The sequence below is a fragment of the Mytilus trossulus genome, chromosome 4 (genome assembly GCF_036588685.1).
Source record: "Mytilus trossulus isolate FHL-02 chromosome 4, PNRI_Mtr1.1.1.hap1, whole genome shotgun sequence".
Lineage (NCBI taxonomy): Eukaryota > Metazoa > Mollusca > Bivalvia > Mytilida > Mytilidae > Mytilus > Mytilus trossulus.
The window spans coordinates 52,808,086-52,823,596 of NC_086376.1; the positions used below are offsets into that span (position 1 = coordinate 52,808,086).

Genomic DNA, 15,511 nt, shown 5'->3' on the forward strand with positions numbered 1-15,511 from the left:
TTCGTTAAAGTTAAAAGCATTGAAATTATTTACTAGTGCCATTATACAGAAGCTGCAGCAAATCCGTACCCGGTCGTGTTGATTGTCACATATTTCCCGACGGGACGCACGGATTTACGATCGATGTTCAATGATCATTTTATTTTTAAAAACACGAGTTTGAGACGAATTTACCTTGCAAGCAACTTTTTCTCACTTTCTATTTAAATAAATAACTCCTAGTTATCTTAAATCGAAGTTTATTTAATTTTTTTCATCTACAAATACTCTCATTCATAATTTTCATCGTAAATATCTTTATCCAAGTGTATTCAAATTTATCACGTGTAATCAGCGTGTTCATTGGTCGTGTTAAAATAGATTCTTCTTCTCGACCAATGAAAAAATCCGTTATTTAAATGGTCAAGTGATCACACACACGATGCGAAAATACAATGTATTTGCGATCTATTTTTTTAATTTCTGGCAGCACTGCAGTTTTTATTTGTTTTAATTTTATTCTACACATGTCTATCTTTTTAATAATCATTTACGCTATTACATGATAACATAGTCCGATAAGGCTAAGATAAGCGTGGCTCAGGTAAAACTTGTTCAGACTTCAGTATCAGTTATTGCGCAACACTGACTGACCTCTCAGCGGTGATCAGCAACTTGTCAATTTTAACCAATATTTATAATGAAAATGTGAAAATTAACACGCTGCGGGATCAAGTATTAAGGGACAATGGCCAATTAAGACGCTGCGGGATTTACGAAAATATTATGAAGGCGCTGCGGCACCGCAGCGTCATATCGGCCTGGGGAGAACACTGTTGCACAATACTGTGCAATTGAAGATTTCTTGCTATTGCTGAATACTGTGCAATTAAAAAATTCTTGCTATTGCACAATACTTAATATAATAATTTTGGATCCTGATTTGGACCAACTTGAAAATTGGGCCCATAATCAAAAATCTAAGTACATGTTTAGATTCACCATATCAAAGAAGCCCAAGAATTCAAATTTTTTTGTTAAAATCAAACTTAGTTTAATTTTGGACCCTTTGGACCTTAATGTAGACCAATTTGAAAACAGGACCAAAAATTAAAAAATCACCTACACAGTTAGATTTGGCATATCAAAGAACCCCAATTATTCAATTTTTGATGAAATCAAACAAAGTTTAATTTTGGACCCTTTGGGCCCCTTATTCCTAAACTGTTGGGACCAAAACTCCCAAAATCAATCCCAACCTTCCTTGTATGGTCATAAACCCTGTGTTTAATTTTCATAGATTTCTATTCACTTATACTAAAGTAATGGTGCGAAAACCAAGAAAAATGCTTATTTGGGCCCCTTTTTGACCCCTTATTCCTAAACTGTTGGGACCTCAACTCCCCAAATCAATCACAACCTTCCTTTAGTGTTCATAAACCTTGTGTTTAAATTTCATTGATTTCTATATACTTATACTAAATTTATTGTGCGAAAACCAAGAATAATGCTTATTTGGGCCCTTTCTTGGCCACTTAATTCCTAAAATGATGGGACCCAAACTCCCAAAATCAATCCCAACCTTCCTAATGTAGTCATAAACCTTGTGTCAAAATTTCGTAGTTTTCTATTGACTTAAACTAAAGTTATAGTGCGAAAACCAAGAAAATGCTTATTTGGGCCCTTTTTTGCCCCTAATTCCTAAACTGTTGGGAACAAAACTTCCAAAATCAATCCCAACCTTCATATAAAAAAACTATCGTCCGCTATACACACTATTTACACTTGTACAATATAATGTTATAACAGAAACAAAGAAGCGTTAACTGCCTTATTTTTGTATTTGTAATTTGCTCTATTTAGAAAATCCGCTAAAATTTAATATAATACTTTATTCCCAAAGCAAGTACAGCTTAAAGGATATACATACAATGTTTGACAAATTAATTATAGTACACATTCAATCATAAAATATGTTTCACAAAGAATTTTTGATCTAAATATCCTACCAATAAAATCTGTGCGATACTGCTTCATGTAACAATGTCCAGGTTTTTCCAAAATCACCACTTGAAAATAACTGGAAAAAAAATATTGTTGAACAGTTCAGGTATAAAGATGAAAGGATGGCTATTTTCCATCCAGAAGCCAATATTAAATGCATATTCAAGACAAGATCATGTTAATTTGGTTGTACTCAGCCAGGATTAAACCTACAACTTCCTGCACTGTAGAATTTCAATCTACCACAAGACCATTTATGGCAGTTCAGTTCAGTTAACATCACTACAGAAATATGAGAGATATATTTGGAGATGGGATAAGGATGATGTAGAGCAATGGTTATGTTGAAGAGTAATGATTTTCGCCAAAGTGTGATGGTTCTAACTGATATATGGCATGTGATAGCTAATTTAAAATCTACAGATATGCATTTATCATCAGATCTAAAATTTTAAAGACAATAGCAGAAATTATGTCTATTATTATTATTATTATATTGATGTTTTGGGAGGCGACTTTATGTCTATGATGAAATATTTTAATTTATACATAATCATGATTATGCTTTTCTGTTTAAATTTACAGCTGTTAACAAACTAAAACAATTTCACAAGTCAGTGAAACACTGTATTCTTACCTCCATACTTATGACACTATACCCTAAAAGCCATTGGTTTTCTGTAGGATGAAGTAGTAATTTATCAGGTTCAAATGCAACATAAGAAGATGTCCATGTTATTCCTTCATCATTTGTGTAATGTACTTTCTTGTTCAAAATATCTGTTAAAATTAACTGAAAATAAAATTTTCCACATAAAACTTTCAAATCTCCTATGTTTGTTCAACAATAAAGTTTTGCAAATCATACTTGAATATTTTTATTTATTATATCATCTTAAACAATGTTTCATAAAGCTGGATAATACTGCTAAATGTCTGACAATTCTAAATAAAAGAAGAGAGTTCCAATGTCCCATGCATTGCACATATTTCGTCTATTGATGGTGCAAGGGCAATAACTTAAGAATACAATTTTTTGTTCATTTAAATTTTTTCATAAATATCTTAAGAGAAATAAATGCTTCAGAGCAAATTTAATGTGATTACCAATATGATTAATATTTTCAAGGGGCTTAATTTGTGTATCAAAATGATAATTTATCAACATCTTACAATTAGATCATAGTTGTTCTAATGATATTTACTGTTGTAAATGATCCAGAGGGATATCTAGTCTGACCTTCACCTCATTAATCAATTTCTCTTTAACTGAATGAAAAAAACTCTTTGAAATATAAAAACTGGTTAAAAGCAGTTGAAGGATAGCATTTTTATCATGCTTATCAGTGCTTTCTCTGCAATGGTATTACATTACTCAACTCTCTGTAAAAACAGTTTGTGATATAATGTGTTTGACCTGGCCTCAATAACTCTGACCTCCACTTATCATCATCGTCATGAATGTTTGCTAAAACATTGATAAGTACAAATATAATATAAATTTGAAGTGGCAAAATGGAAAATAAATGTATTTATCATTATTGAGGGTGGTAATTGATGTACCTTCATGACAAATAACTGAAAAATTCTAGCTAAATAACGTTAACGATAAATTTTGGTGCATGGTGATAAAATGCACACTTTTCTTTAGACGATAAAAAAATCAACTGAATTCGAAAAATCGCATTAATTTTTTTCTGAAAATAATGGTAACAAAAATTATTTGATACCTTTGACAAATCACGAAAAGGATATTTTGACGATTCACAGTAAAATTAAAACCAATTTGACGCTAACCGTAGCTGAAAATGACCGTTTGACGACTGACAGTAAAGGGCATTACTACCCTCATTATAAGACTCTATTAAATTTTTGTAAGGGTTCCCCTGCCCCTGGTTTATTAGTAGGTGTGCTAAACACATGCCTGATATTCATCAGCTTTACTTCATTTGACCTTTGATCCAGTGATTTTCCTAGTGTTTAGATGAAGGGGCCCAGGGCCCATGCAATTGGGAATAAAAGTTTGTGAAATGTTGGATTTAGGGACACCATCAGCCATGTGAAACTAGCTTGGGAAGTGGGGTTTGGGGACATGGTCCTGAAGAAAATTTGTAAATTATTATTATTATTATTGACTTTAAGAGCATATTTCTCTTGGAGTAAGGGACCCATATTCGGACACAAATATGAGGGTTGGAAAATAACTGTGATCTAAAAATCAATATGGTTCTTCAACTTCTTTAAATATTCCATTTATACAGGGTTTCTGCTGGAACTTTTTTTTTATTCTTGTGAATTTTTTTTAACATTAAAGTGGCAAAACAGAAAATCAATGATTTTCTAGTGTATGTACAATGTATATATCATACATTTCAGGATCTGTATCACTATTGACCAAAGGATCAACAAAATGACCATGGTTTAAATACGAAATTTATAACATGACTTGAGTAAAACTCAGGCATAGAAATTAACAGAACGTTTATATGTATCAACATTGTATGATGTAAATAAACCGAGCACATTTTAGTTAAATGTCACCTGATTTCTTTTCACTGGGGATGAATATATAAATTCTGCCACTGCATCTGATGGTAAATCAATTCTTTGAAATGTTGTTCCATAATCACTTGATCTACAATATAAAAAATAATAAATTCATACTACATTGTAAACATATGTACTACATAGGGATCAAAGGAAAAAAAGCCCTGTTCTTTTACCCTTATTTAAATAACTGAACAGGAATTTGAAATCAAACAACAAAATATTGTAATGTGTTTGGCTTTTAATCTATCTGTGCATAACCGTTTTCACAGATTCTGAGATACTCCTATATCAATCTTTTCATTAACTCAAAACTTAAGTTACTACAACTTGGAGGCTTTACTAAAAACTATGAAACCAACCTTTAAAATAAACTTTATAAAGAAACAACAATATTTACATAAATAACTTTGTATCAAAAAGTAGTCCAAAAACTATAACCTCAATGTATCCTTAATTCTTTCACTGATTCCTATTTCCTAAACACTGATTTGCTCAACAATTATAACCAATCAACAACTTTTAAATAAGAACATTCAAAACTCCTAGGTTCCTACCTAGTTCTGAGACACCCAGTCTCCATGACACCTAGTTTATGAGACACCTAGTTCTGAAACGACTAGCCTCTGAAGCACCTAGTTCCTGAGACAACTAGTTTTGAAACACCTAGTCACCAGAGCACCCAAGTCACAGGATCATTACAAGCTACCTGTTTGAGGGACTGCAACCATTCCTGAGGGAAATTACAGTTTCGGAACAACCTGGCAACAATCGTAAAGACTTCTAAGCCACTTGCTTCAAAACCACAAGCTTTCAATTCTAACTAGGTTTACAAACTTCTCAATTCTAACTTCTTTATTTGCTGGTATTTACTTTCTGATGCTTATCCATCAACAGCCAAATAACAAATGAGCAAACTTGCTCAATGAATCGGTGTCGTTATATACCAAGAGCACTGACCTCGAAGAGAGCACCCTAGCAACAATTAACTCATCTCATAATAACCAAGGATAAAAGGATGATTTTAAATGTAGTTTTCGTTACTGCATAGTCAAAAGGGTAATTTATTATAGATACCAATTCACCCATTATCTACAAATACTATATTACACTTAAAGGCATTTTTGTCACAATATACATCATCATCTGAATATTTCTGTTTCTGAATACTGGCTGAATAGTCTGAAATTCAGTAAATATTCAGAAATAGACACAAATACAACATTCAGACATTCTGTATAGCAGGTTATTTTCGTGGAGTGTAAATTTTCGCTTATTTTCGCGGATAGAACAAATTCACCAAAATAAATTCCGCCAATTTAAAAGTGTACATGCAAAGGTAATGTTAAAAATGTTGAATCCGCCAAATTAATAACCGCCAAATTTTTTCGTATACTTAATTTAATGAAAATCGCAAAATTTTACACCCACGAAAATAACCCGCTATATGGTATTCAGACGATTTATATTCAGATATAATTCAGAAATAATTAAGAAAATACTCAGCCACCAATTTTCCATGAGGGAAGTTTTTCATTTACTTTATGAGAACATATGAAATATCCTTGTTTGCCATTTTTTAATTGTGTTTCATTATGTGTGTCTTCTTTCAGATCATGGAAAGAATGTGTTATTCTATTTGTTTAAATGTGTATAAAATTTATAAATGTAAATAAAAATATAAAATTATACTTTCTTAAATTCAAATCACAACAAAAAGGAGCCATTATTCCTTCACTTGCAAAATACATGTAGCAATACATTGCACAAATGTAGCAATACATTGCACAAATGTAAAAATACATTGCACAAATGTAACAATACACTTTTCCAGTTGTGTAAGATGTTACATGCATACAGTAAATACTTTATACAACATATGAGTATGAAATTGCTGAAATAAAAATTCAAATATTCAAATGTTTTTGCATAAAAGGAGATCTAATTTATCCATCTAATTGTCAAATATCTTAAAGAGTTCCAATGTCCTCCACATTGCACACATCTAATCTCCCCAAGGTAAAAGGAAGAGGGCAACAGCTAAATCAAAATGATGGATATCACTCATGGAAAGATTGGAAGAGTAGTTCTAGGTATGGAGCGGACAAACAGGAACATTAATAAAGCAATATTTCTGACGATTGCATTAACTGTAGGTCTTTATAAGGAAAAGTGCTTTTCCAGTATGAAGATAAAATGAGCTCAATTTAACTCTAAATTTGCACAATTTTATTGAAACTGCAGTTTATATCTCAAGCAAATAATCTTCCCTGTTTTGAACATGTTTCAAAAAAAAAATTGCAAATCAAAGATTCAACTAGTTAATTTTACCAACTACCCTTGTAAGACATGATTAAAGACCAACAGATAAATTTGAAGCTAAGAAGTTTAAAGTGTCAACAAAAAGAATCTCAATAAGCTGTTTTGGGGCATTTTGTAAGTTGAAACATAGCTTTAAATTTAAATAAAAATATAAAATTATACTTTCTTAAATTCAAATCACAACAAAAAGGAGCCATTATTCCTTCACTTGCAAAATACATGTAGCAATACATTGCAAAACAGCTTATGTTTATGCAATGTATTTTTACATTTGTGCAATATATGGCATTAAAGATTAAAAGTTGTAGAGTGCCTTTTGATCTATTTATAAAAAAAAATTCAGCACAGGGCATTGAAAATGTACATTGTAATTAAACAAATTAAAAAACTTCTTTTATTGAAATGTGGATTCTTCCTTGATTGCAAACATGTATATTCACTTCTTATAAATATTCAAATGCCTAAAATTGTGAATAGACATTTGACATAAAAAAATGTTTGATGGGGAATAAACTAAAACCAGCTTTATACGACTGCAGATGTACTTTGGGCAAGTATGGACACAACATTCAAGATTGATACAGCTCTGAATTTGGATTGTGATTAAATATTTGACACAGCATAGGTTTCTGACACAGAATGAATGTTGTCTAATGAACATAAAAAATAATATTTGCTTTTTTAATACACTGCTGATAAATATTAATCTCCTAAAAAAGAACAAATTATTATTTATACCTTGTGTTTTAGAAGTTTAGAAGGTGGGGCATTGTAATTAAAGGTCCACCTTGTCTCTGATTGTTCTGTGATAATGTCAGTTGTCAATCATACTAGTATTGTATCAATACTCCTCAAAATGATTAAAAAAGCCTGCACATCAACACACCTTAAGGCATACATTCTTGAATGAACTGCTCCAAAAATATACCCATTTTTTTCACAGTTTAAATGTGTATTATGTGCACATACATGAGAACTAAAGGGAACTATATTTCAGTGTGCATACAAAAATTTAGTAGCTAAGCTGTTGTGTTGTTGTGGAGGCCAGTGCCTTAGGAAAGGTTTAGAACAAGTTCCAATCTTTCCAAAAATGCACTTTTTTGTTGTTCTTTAAAACTGTATATTAATATGAAGACTTCAGAGCAAATGCAATGTGATTTCCATTATACCTTTATTATAAAAAATATTTTCCAGGGGCATAACTCTTTTTAAAAATAATAAAACCTATGATATAAGTTTCATAAAAATTTGGGAAGAATTGTACAAGTAAGATAACTAACAATCCAATTTCCATATAATTATTATTTCCAAGGGGCATTACTCTTTTAAAAATAATTGATCAGCACAAATTTTTGAAATTTTCCAAGACATTGCTGATATCAACCTGTGATATAAGTTTCATAAAAATCTGGCAAGAATTGTACAAGTAAGAGCACTAACAAGACAGGACAAAAGGACAAATGCCTGGTAGCTTGGTATTTCTATATCCCCCGCAACGCATTGTGCAAGGGACAACAAAATAAGAAGCTTTATTTATTCAAGAGGCAACCTACTCAATATACATAAGAATAACAGACAAATCCTTCCTGTGTATTATAGTCCCACTGCGGTGCAGGTATTTTTTATTGCAATAGCTTATATCTTTAATATTTCTGTTTTTTTTTTTTAAAGTTAACAGTTAAAACTATAGTATCAATGTTATAATGAGGTTCTCTGACAGTATAGTAAATGTATTCGTCATTGAAGAATGACAAAATCTGCATGAATATGTGCATCTATTTTCACTAAGGGCAGATAAAGGTTATTTAGTATATAATATGTAATGTACTATGCATGTGATAATAAACAAACATTTCTGAATAGTAACACCTGCTACCGCCATGACCATAAAATGTACATCATTCTTAAATATTGCACAGATGTAAAGAAAAATGATGAAACTAAGAAATATCAATATTCTTATAAGGAAACAAAATATTTTATGCTTTAATAGGATTTCATTAAAAAACAAGAGGCTCTCAAGAGCCTGAATCGCTCACCTGAATTTTTTTGGTTTAATCTCTCATCAATGATTATTTTGGCTTTTCAATTTATTTAAATGTTCTTTGAATCGTCCTATTTTCTTCAAAAGCAAAAAAAAAATCATTTTCTCCTATGTTCTATTTTAGCCAAAGGAGCTATGTTTCTTGACATACAAGGAAATGAAATATAAAATTTATACTAGATACTCTGAAACTCTGAAACTCATTTAGCCTAAGTTTGGCTGAAATTGATACAGCAGTTTCAAAAGAGAAGATTTTTTAAAGTAAGTCAACATGATGAACAAATTGTGAAAAAAGTCTTTAAAGGGCAATAACTCCAAAAGAGGTCAATTGACAATTTTGGTCAAATTGACTTATTTGTAGATCTTACTTTGCTGATCATTTTTGCTGTTAACAGTTTATCTGTATCTATAATAATATTCAAGATAATGACCAAAAACTGCAAAATTTCCTTAAAATTACCAATTAAGTGGCAGCAACCCAACAATGGTTTGTTTGATTCATCTGAAAATTTCAGGGCTGATAGATGGTGACCTAATGAACATTTTTACCCCATGTCAAATTTGCTCTAAATGCTTTCTTTTTGAGATATAAGCCAAAAATTGCATTTGACCCCTATGTTCTATTTTAAGTAACGGCGGCCATGTTTTTTGACGGATCAAAAATCAAAGCACACACTTTGTGCAGGATAATCTAAGGAACAATCATGCTAAGTTTTAACCAAATCCGTTCAGTAGTTTCAGAGGAGAAGATTTTTTAAAGTTAGCAAATATGATGAACAAATTGTGAAAAATTGTCATTAAAGGACAATAACCCCTTAAGGGGTCAATTGACAATTTTGGTCATATTAACTTATTTGTAGATCTTACTTTGCTGATCTTTTTTGCTGTTTACAGTTTATCTTTATCTATAATAATATTCAAGATAATGACCAAAAACTGCAAAATTTCCTTAAAATTACCAATTAAGTGGCAGCAACCCAACAATGGTTTGTTTGATTCATCTGAAAATTTCAGGGCTGATAGATGTTGACCTAATGAACATTTTTACCCCATGTCAGATTTGCTCTAAATGCTTTCGTTTTTGAGATATAAGCCAAAAACTGCATTTGACCCCTATGTTCTATTTTAAGTAACGGCGGCCATGTTTTTTGACGGATCAAAAATCAAAGCGCACATTTTGTGCAGGATATACTAAGGAACAATCATATTAAGTTTCATTCAAATCCATTTAGTAGTTTCAGAGAAGAAGATGTTTGAACCAGATGCTCCGCAGGGCGTAGCTTTATACAACCGCAGAGGTTGAACCCTGAACGGTTGGGGCAAGTATGGACACAACATTCAAGATGGATTCCGCTCTAAATTTGGATTGTGATTAAATAGTTGACACAGCATAGGTTTCTGACACAGAATGAATGTATTCAAATGAACTTAAAATTTTTGTTTTCTCTTAGAGCAATTCACTATGCTGTTGAATATTAATCCTCTCAAAAAAATGTTTTCTTTTTATTTATGAAATTTCAAATGAGAAAAATTGAACCCAATTTTTTATTCACATCCCCCTTTCCCTTATTCCAAAACTAATTTCAATTAAAATATTCTAATGGAGTTTGCAACAATTACTACTCATTTAAATACATCATTAAATATTAAGATGTAAAAAAACTGCTTGTTCTCACTGAATGGTAAAGATTATTTAAATTTATCAGTTGGTAGTAAAAAATGAATATACATTGTATATTGTATATAACAAAGATTTAAGTTGATTCTGAACAAAGAAAGATAACTCCAATTAAAAAAAATTCTTGCAGATATTTCTTGCTTACTATACTGGACAAAGAAAGATAACTCTTAATTAAAAAAAAATTTGCTATTTCACAATATTGTGAAATTAGATATTTCTTGCCATTGCACAATACTGTGCAATTGAAAAGACTTGCTATTGCACAATACTTAATATAATAATTTTAGATCCTGATTTGGACCAACTTGAAAACTGGGCCCATAATCAAAAATCTAAGTACATGTTTAGATTCAGCATATCAAAGAGGCCCAAGAATTTAATTTTTGTTAAAATCAAACTTAGTTTAATTTTGGACCCTTTGCACTTTAATTTACATGTAGACCAATTTTAAAACTGGACCAAAAATTAAGAATCTACATACACAGTTAGATTTGGCATATCAAAGAACCCCAATTATTCAATTTTTGATGAAATCAAACAATGTTTAATTTTGGACCTCGATTTGGGCCAACTTGAAAACTGGGCCAATAATCAAAAATCTAAGTACATTTTTAGATTCAGCATATCAAAGAAACCCAAGGTTTCAATTTTTGTTAAAATCAAACTAAGTTTAATTTTGGACCCTTTGGACCTTAATGTAGACCAATTTGAAAACGGGACCAAAAATTAAGAATCTACATACACAGTTAGATTCGCCATATTAAAGAACCCCAATTATTCAATTTTGATGAAATCAAACAAAGTTTAATTTTGGACCCTTTGGGCCCCTTTTTCCTTAACTGTTGGGACCAAAACTCCCAAAATCAATACCAACCTTCCTACTATAGTCATAAACCTTGTGTTTAAATTTCATAGATTTCTATTTACTTATACTAACGCTATGGTGCGAAAACCAAGAAAAATGCTTATTTGGGTCCCTTTTTGGCCCCTAATTCCTAAACTGTTGGGACTGTAACTCCCCAAAATCAATACCAACCTTCCTTTTGTGGTCATAAACATTGTGTTTAAATTTCATTGATTTCTATTTACTTTAACTAAAGTTATTGTGTGAAAACCAAGAATAAGAACCGACGCCAACATGATAGCAATATACGACGAAATTTTTTTCAAAATTTGCGGTCGTATAAAAATTGTTAACGACGACGGACGCCAAGTGATGAGAAAAGCTCACATGGCCTTTTAGGCCAGGTGAGCTAAAAATGACAAGAAATTCTGACCTGATGCATGTAAGTTCTACTAAACATAATCCTGTAAGTCTTTTTGGATCACATCCATATTTTTCAGAAATATTTTTAGGAGAAAATAAGTTGACTTATAATTCTAAATCCCAAAATATGTATTTATAAGCATAATCTTGTAAGTATAAATACACATATTTCTGATTAGATTACACTCTTTTGTTATCTTTTTTTTTTTTTTTTTTTTACTAGACGCTCTTATAAGAGCCTTGTGTAGCCCACATGGGTCTAAATGCTTATTCAACAAGGAGACTCTCCCAACATTGTTGACGAGAATAGAGTTCATGCAAAAAAACTCTGTTTTTTAATCTGGTAATCATCTCTGTGATTTCTAGTGTCTATTATCTACATATATTCTAAATTTTAATCATGAAAAGCAAAATACAACCAGATGCTCTGCAGGACGCAGCTTTATACAACCGCAGAGGTTGAACCCTAAACAGTTGGGGCAAGTATGGACACAACATTCAAGCTTGATACAGCTCTGAATTTGGATTGTGATTAAATAGTTGACACAGCAAAGGTTTCTGACACAGAATGAATGTGGTCTATTGAACTTAAAAAAAAAATTGCTTTAGAGCAATACACTATGCTGATGAATATAAATCTCCTAAAAAAAAGTATTTGAAGAAAATTCTTTTTAATTTCTGAAATCTGAAATGAGAAAAATTTCACCCCTCACCCCTCCCCATTTTTTCACCTCCCCAATCCCTTTTCCCAAAAATAATCAAAATTCAAATTTCTAATTAATTGGCAACAATAACTACTCATTTTAAAATAAATACATCATAAAATATTAAAATATAAAATAACTTAGTCATGGTCAAAATTAATTTAATTTCTAAAAATAAATTTACAGCTACACATCTAAAGACAACTATAACTTTCCTTTAACATAATTTTCAAGCAGTGTAAGGGAGGTTATCAAGTAATCAAACATATATATAACAGTATTCTTTAAATTTTAATTGGAATACCTCCCTTACACTGCTTTTAAATTGTCTAAATTGTCCTTTAACCAGTTAACCCTTGTTTCCCCCACCCCCTTTTTGCCTCTAATTGCTTAATGATTTGATCCTCTTTAAACATCCCTTTGTAGTTTGGAAACTTGTGGTATAATTTCAGAGAGTTTTTTACACTTAAACACAAGTTATTGACTGATAACTACAAAAATGCTTATTTGGGCCACTTGTATGGCCCCTCACTTGTTGAAATCCCCTTAGAGCAAGAACCCCAAAACTCAATTCCAGCCCTTCCTTTGCAGCAAGAAACCTTGTAGTATAATTTCAGAGAGATCCATACACTTAAACACAAGTTATTATCTGTAAACTAGAAAAATGCTTCTTTTTGACCCCTTATTCCTAAATATTCAGGGATATTAACCCCAAACTAACACCAAGCCTTCCCTTCATTATATGGAACCTTGTGGTACAATGTTAGAGAGATCCATACAGTTAAACATAAATTATTGTCTCGAAACTTCAAAAATGCTTGTTTTTCCCCCCTTTTTGGCCCTTAATTCCTAGAATGTTTGCCCTATAACCCTTAAAATATATCCAAACCTTATACTTAATGGTATGAACATTGTGGTACAATTTCAGAGTAAACTGAAATACTAATACACAACTTATATTTTGACCTTTGATGGAAATGTTTTATTTTCCCAAAATCAATCCCAACCTTCCTTTTGTGGTTATACACATTGTGTTAAAATTTTATTGACATTGTGTTAAAATTTTATTGATTTCTATTTACTTATACTAAAGTTATTATCTGGAAACCATCTGTCTTCGGACAACGCTGTAGACGACAACGACAACATACCAATATACGACCGCAAACATTTTCATAATGGTAAAAGAATGTCATTAAAGGACATTAACTTCAATAAGGGTTTGTGGGATGATGCCCTCCATTATTTTTTAGTTGCGAATCTTGTCTTGCTGATCATTTTAAGTTTCTATCTATTTTCCGGTATATAGCACAAACAAACAATTGAAAATGTTTCCGTCAAAGGGCAATTACTTTAATAAGGAGACTGATGATTATGACCATGAGATTTATTTGTAGAACTTGTCTTGCTGATCATTATTGCATTTTAAAGTTTCCCTCTGTCTTTTATAATTTTCCAGATAATAGACAAATATATAAAAAAAAATATGGTAAAATTTTTCATTTAAGGGCTATAATTGAACTACTATTAAAAATTGTTGTGACAGTGTTGATGTATGTAGACATGGACATTTAAATACCTCTGGAATTAACACTTCTCTTTCATGACAATCAGTTGACTTGGACATAATACAAAATGCAACTCTATCTGGATAACTAACAAACACATTGTTAGATGCTTTACTTCTCAGTGTCAATCATCACAATAAAATACACAGAATATTCCAAATAAAAGAAGAAAGAATTCCACTTTTTGTGGATTTTTAATTATGCCTGATACAATTTAAGGCACTAAAGCACTGCCTTTAAAGAATTTGACAAGTTATGAGACTGGAACAATTATTTATTTATAGGATCAACAAAATGAGGTACAAATGTTGGTAAATATTCTGGCTAATCTGATTATGTTGTAATGTGATGTTAATTTTTAGTTCATCTGAGGGCAATAAACCAATTAACAGTCAAACAGTGTTGGGAGAGCATCTTTGGAGGATATTGGGAGTATAATCCGTGATTCACAGTGTGACGCCGCTAAACCCAAAATTGGTGGTACGAGTTCACAATTATAAACTCTCTGTGTGTACTGTAGTATTCCTTGAATTTTCATAATCTATTAGATTTTTCCTCTCTGCAAAACACCTCTTTTCTTGTTTATTTATTCAAATTGTTCAAATGCGACATGTTATTTACTGTTAGATCTCTAAAAAATCTTATGGTAGATATTTTCAGATTTTCAAAAGAATACAAGAAATATTCCATAAATTACATGGAGAGAAGGATTGAGGTCAACATAGTACATTTTAGCAAGATATTGTTCTAAAGATGAATCCATTGATCACCCATAAATTATAAAATATTCTATTAATGATGATCAATGGGTCTTTATTTATATTGGTCAAACAGTGCATTTACCTCCATAATGTACTATCTGTAACAAATCCATGCTCTGTCTGGCGAGTTAGCACAAACACAACCTGTAAAAATATATACATGGAATTCAGCATACAAATCATTATATTTATGAATATTTTTACACTTATTTCTAAATAAAACAAATGTAAGAATGAAGCCAACTAATGCTCCAAATCATAACATTAGTTTTTAATAAAATTAAACATTTCCATATTTTCATGAATTTCAAGAATATTTATTTTCTTTAATATTGATCATAAAAATTATATCTGGATAAGTTTATTAACCCTTTAAATTTATCAATCACTTGAGAAGAATTACTTAAATGCATCATCTAAATCACTGATTTCAAGTAACATTTTGTCCAGAAAAGTTTGAAGTAAGAGTTATCTTTCTTGAAGCAGATTAAATAAGACACTTATCACAACACAATGAAATCGGTAGACCTAGGTACAAGTAAGGTGATATCTAAAGCACATGACATTATTTATAATGTTAATGATGAGTCTATCTCCGTTGAAAATGGTCGCACTGAGAATAGTAATAAACGGA

The 15,511-nt window shown here is 31.1% G+C and overlaps 1 protein-coding gene across 1 annotated transcript in view; it reads right to left on the reverse strand.

Moving 5' to 3' along the window:
• The window catches only part of LOC134715501 (VPS10 domain-containing receptor SorCS3-like), a 71,921-nt gene that overhangs the window by 50,209 nt on the left and 6,201 nt on the right, over window positions 1–15,511 (reverse strand). Inside the window, exons 2-5 of the mRNA XM_063577705.1 lie at window positions 14,960–15,021; window positions 4,525–4,618; window positions 2,621–2,776; window positions 1,989–2,059 (exon numbers count right to left, since the gene is read on the reverse strand). Of these exons, the coding sequence (XP_063433775.1) occupies window positions 1,989–2,059; window positions 2,621–2,776; window positions 4,525–4,618; window positions 14,960–15,021 (383 nt within the window). The remainder of the gene's footprint in view (window positions 1–1,988; window positions 2,060–2,620; window positions 2,777–4,524; window positions 4,619–14,959; window positions 15,022–15,511) is intronic.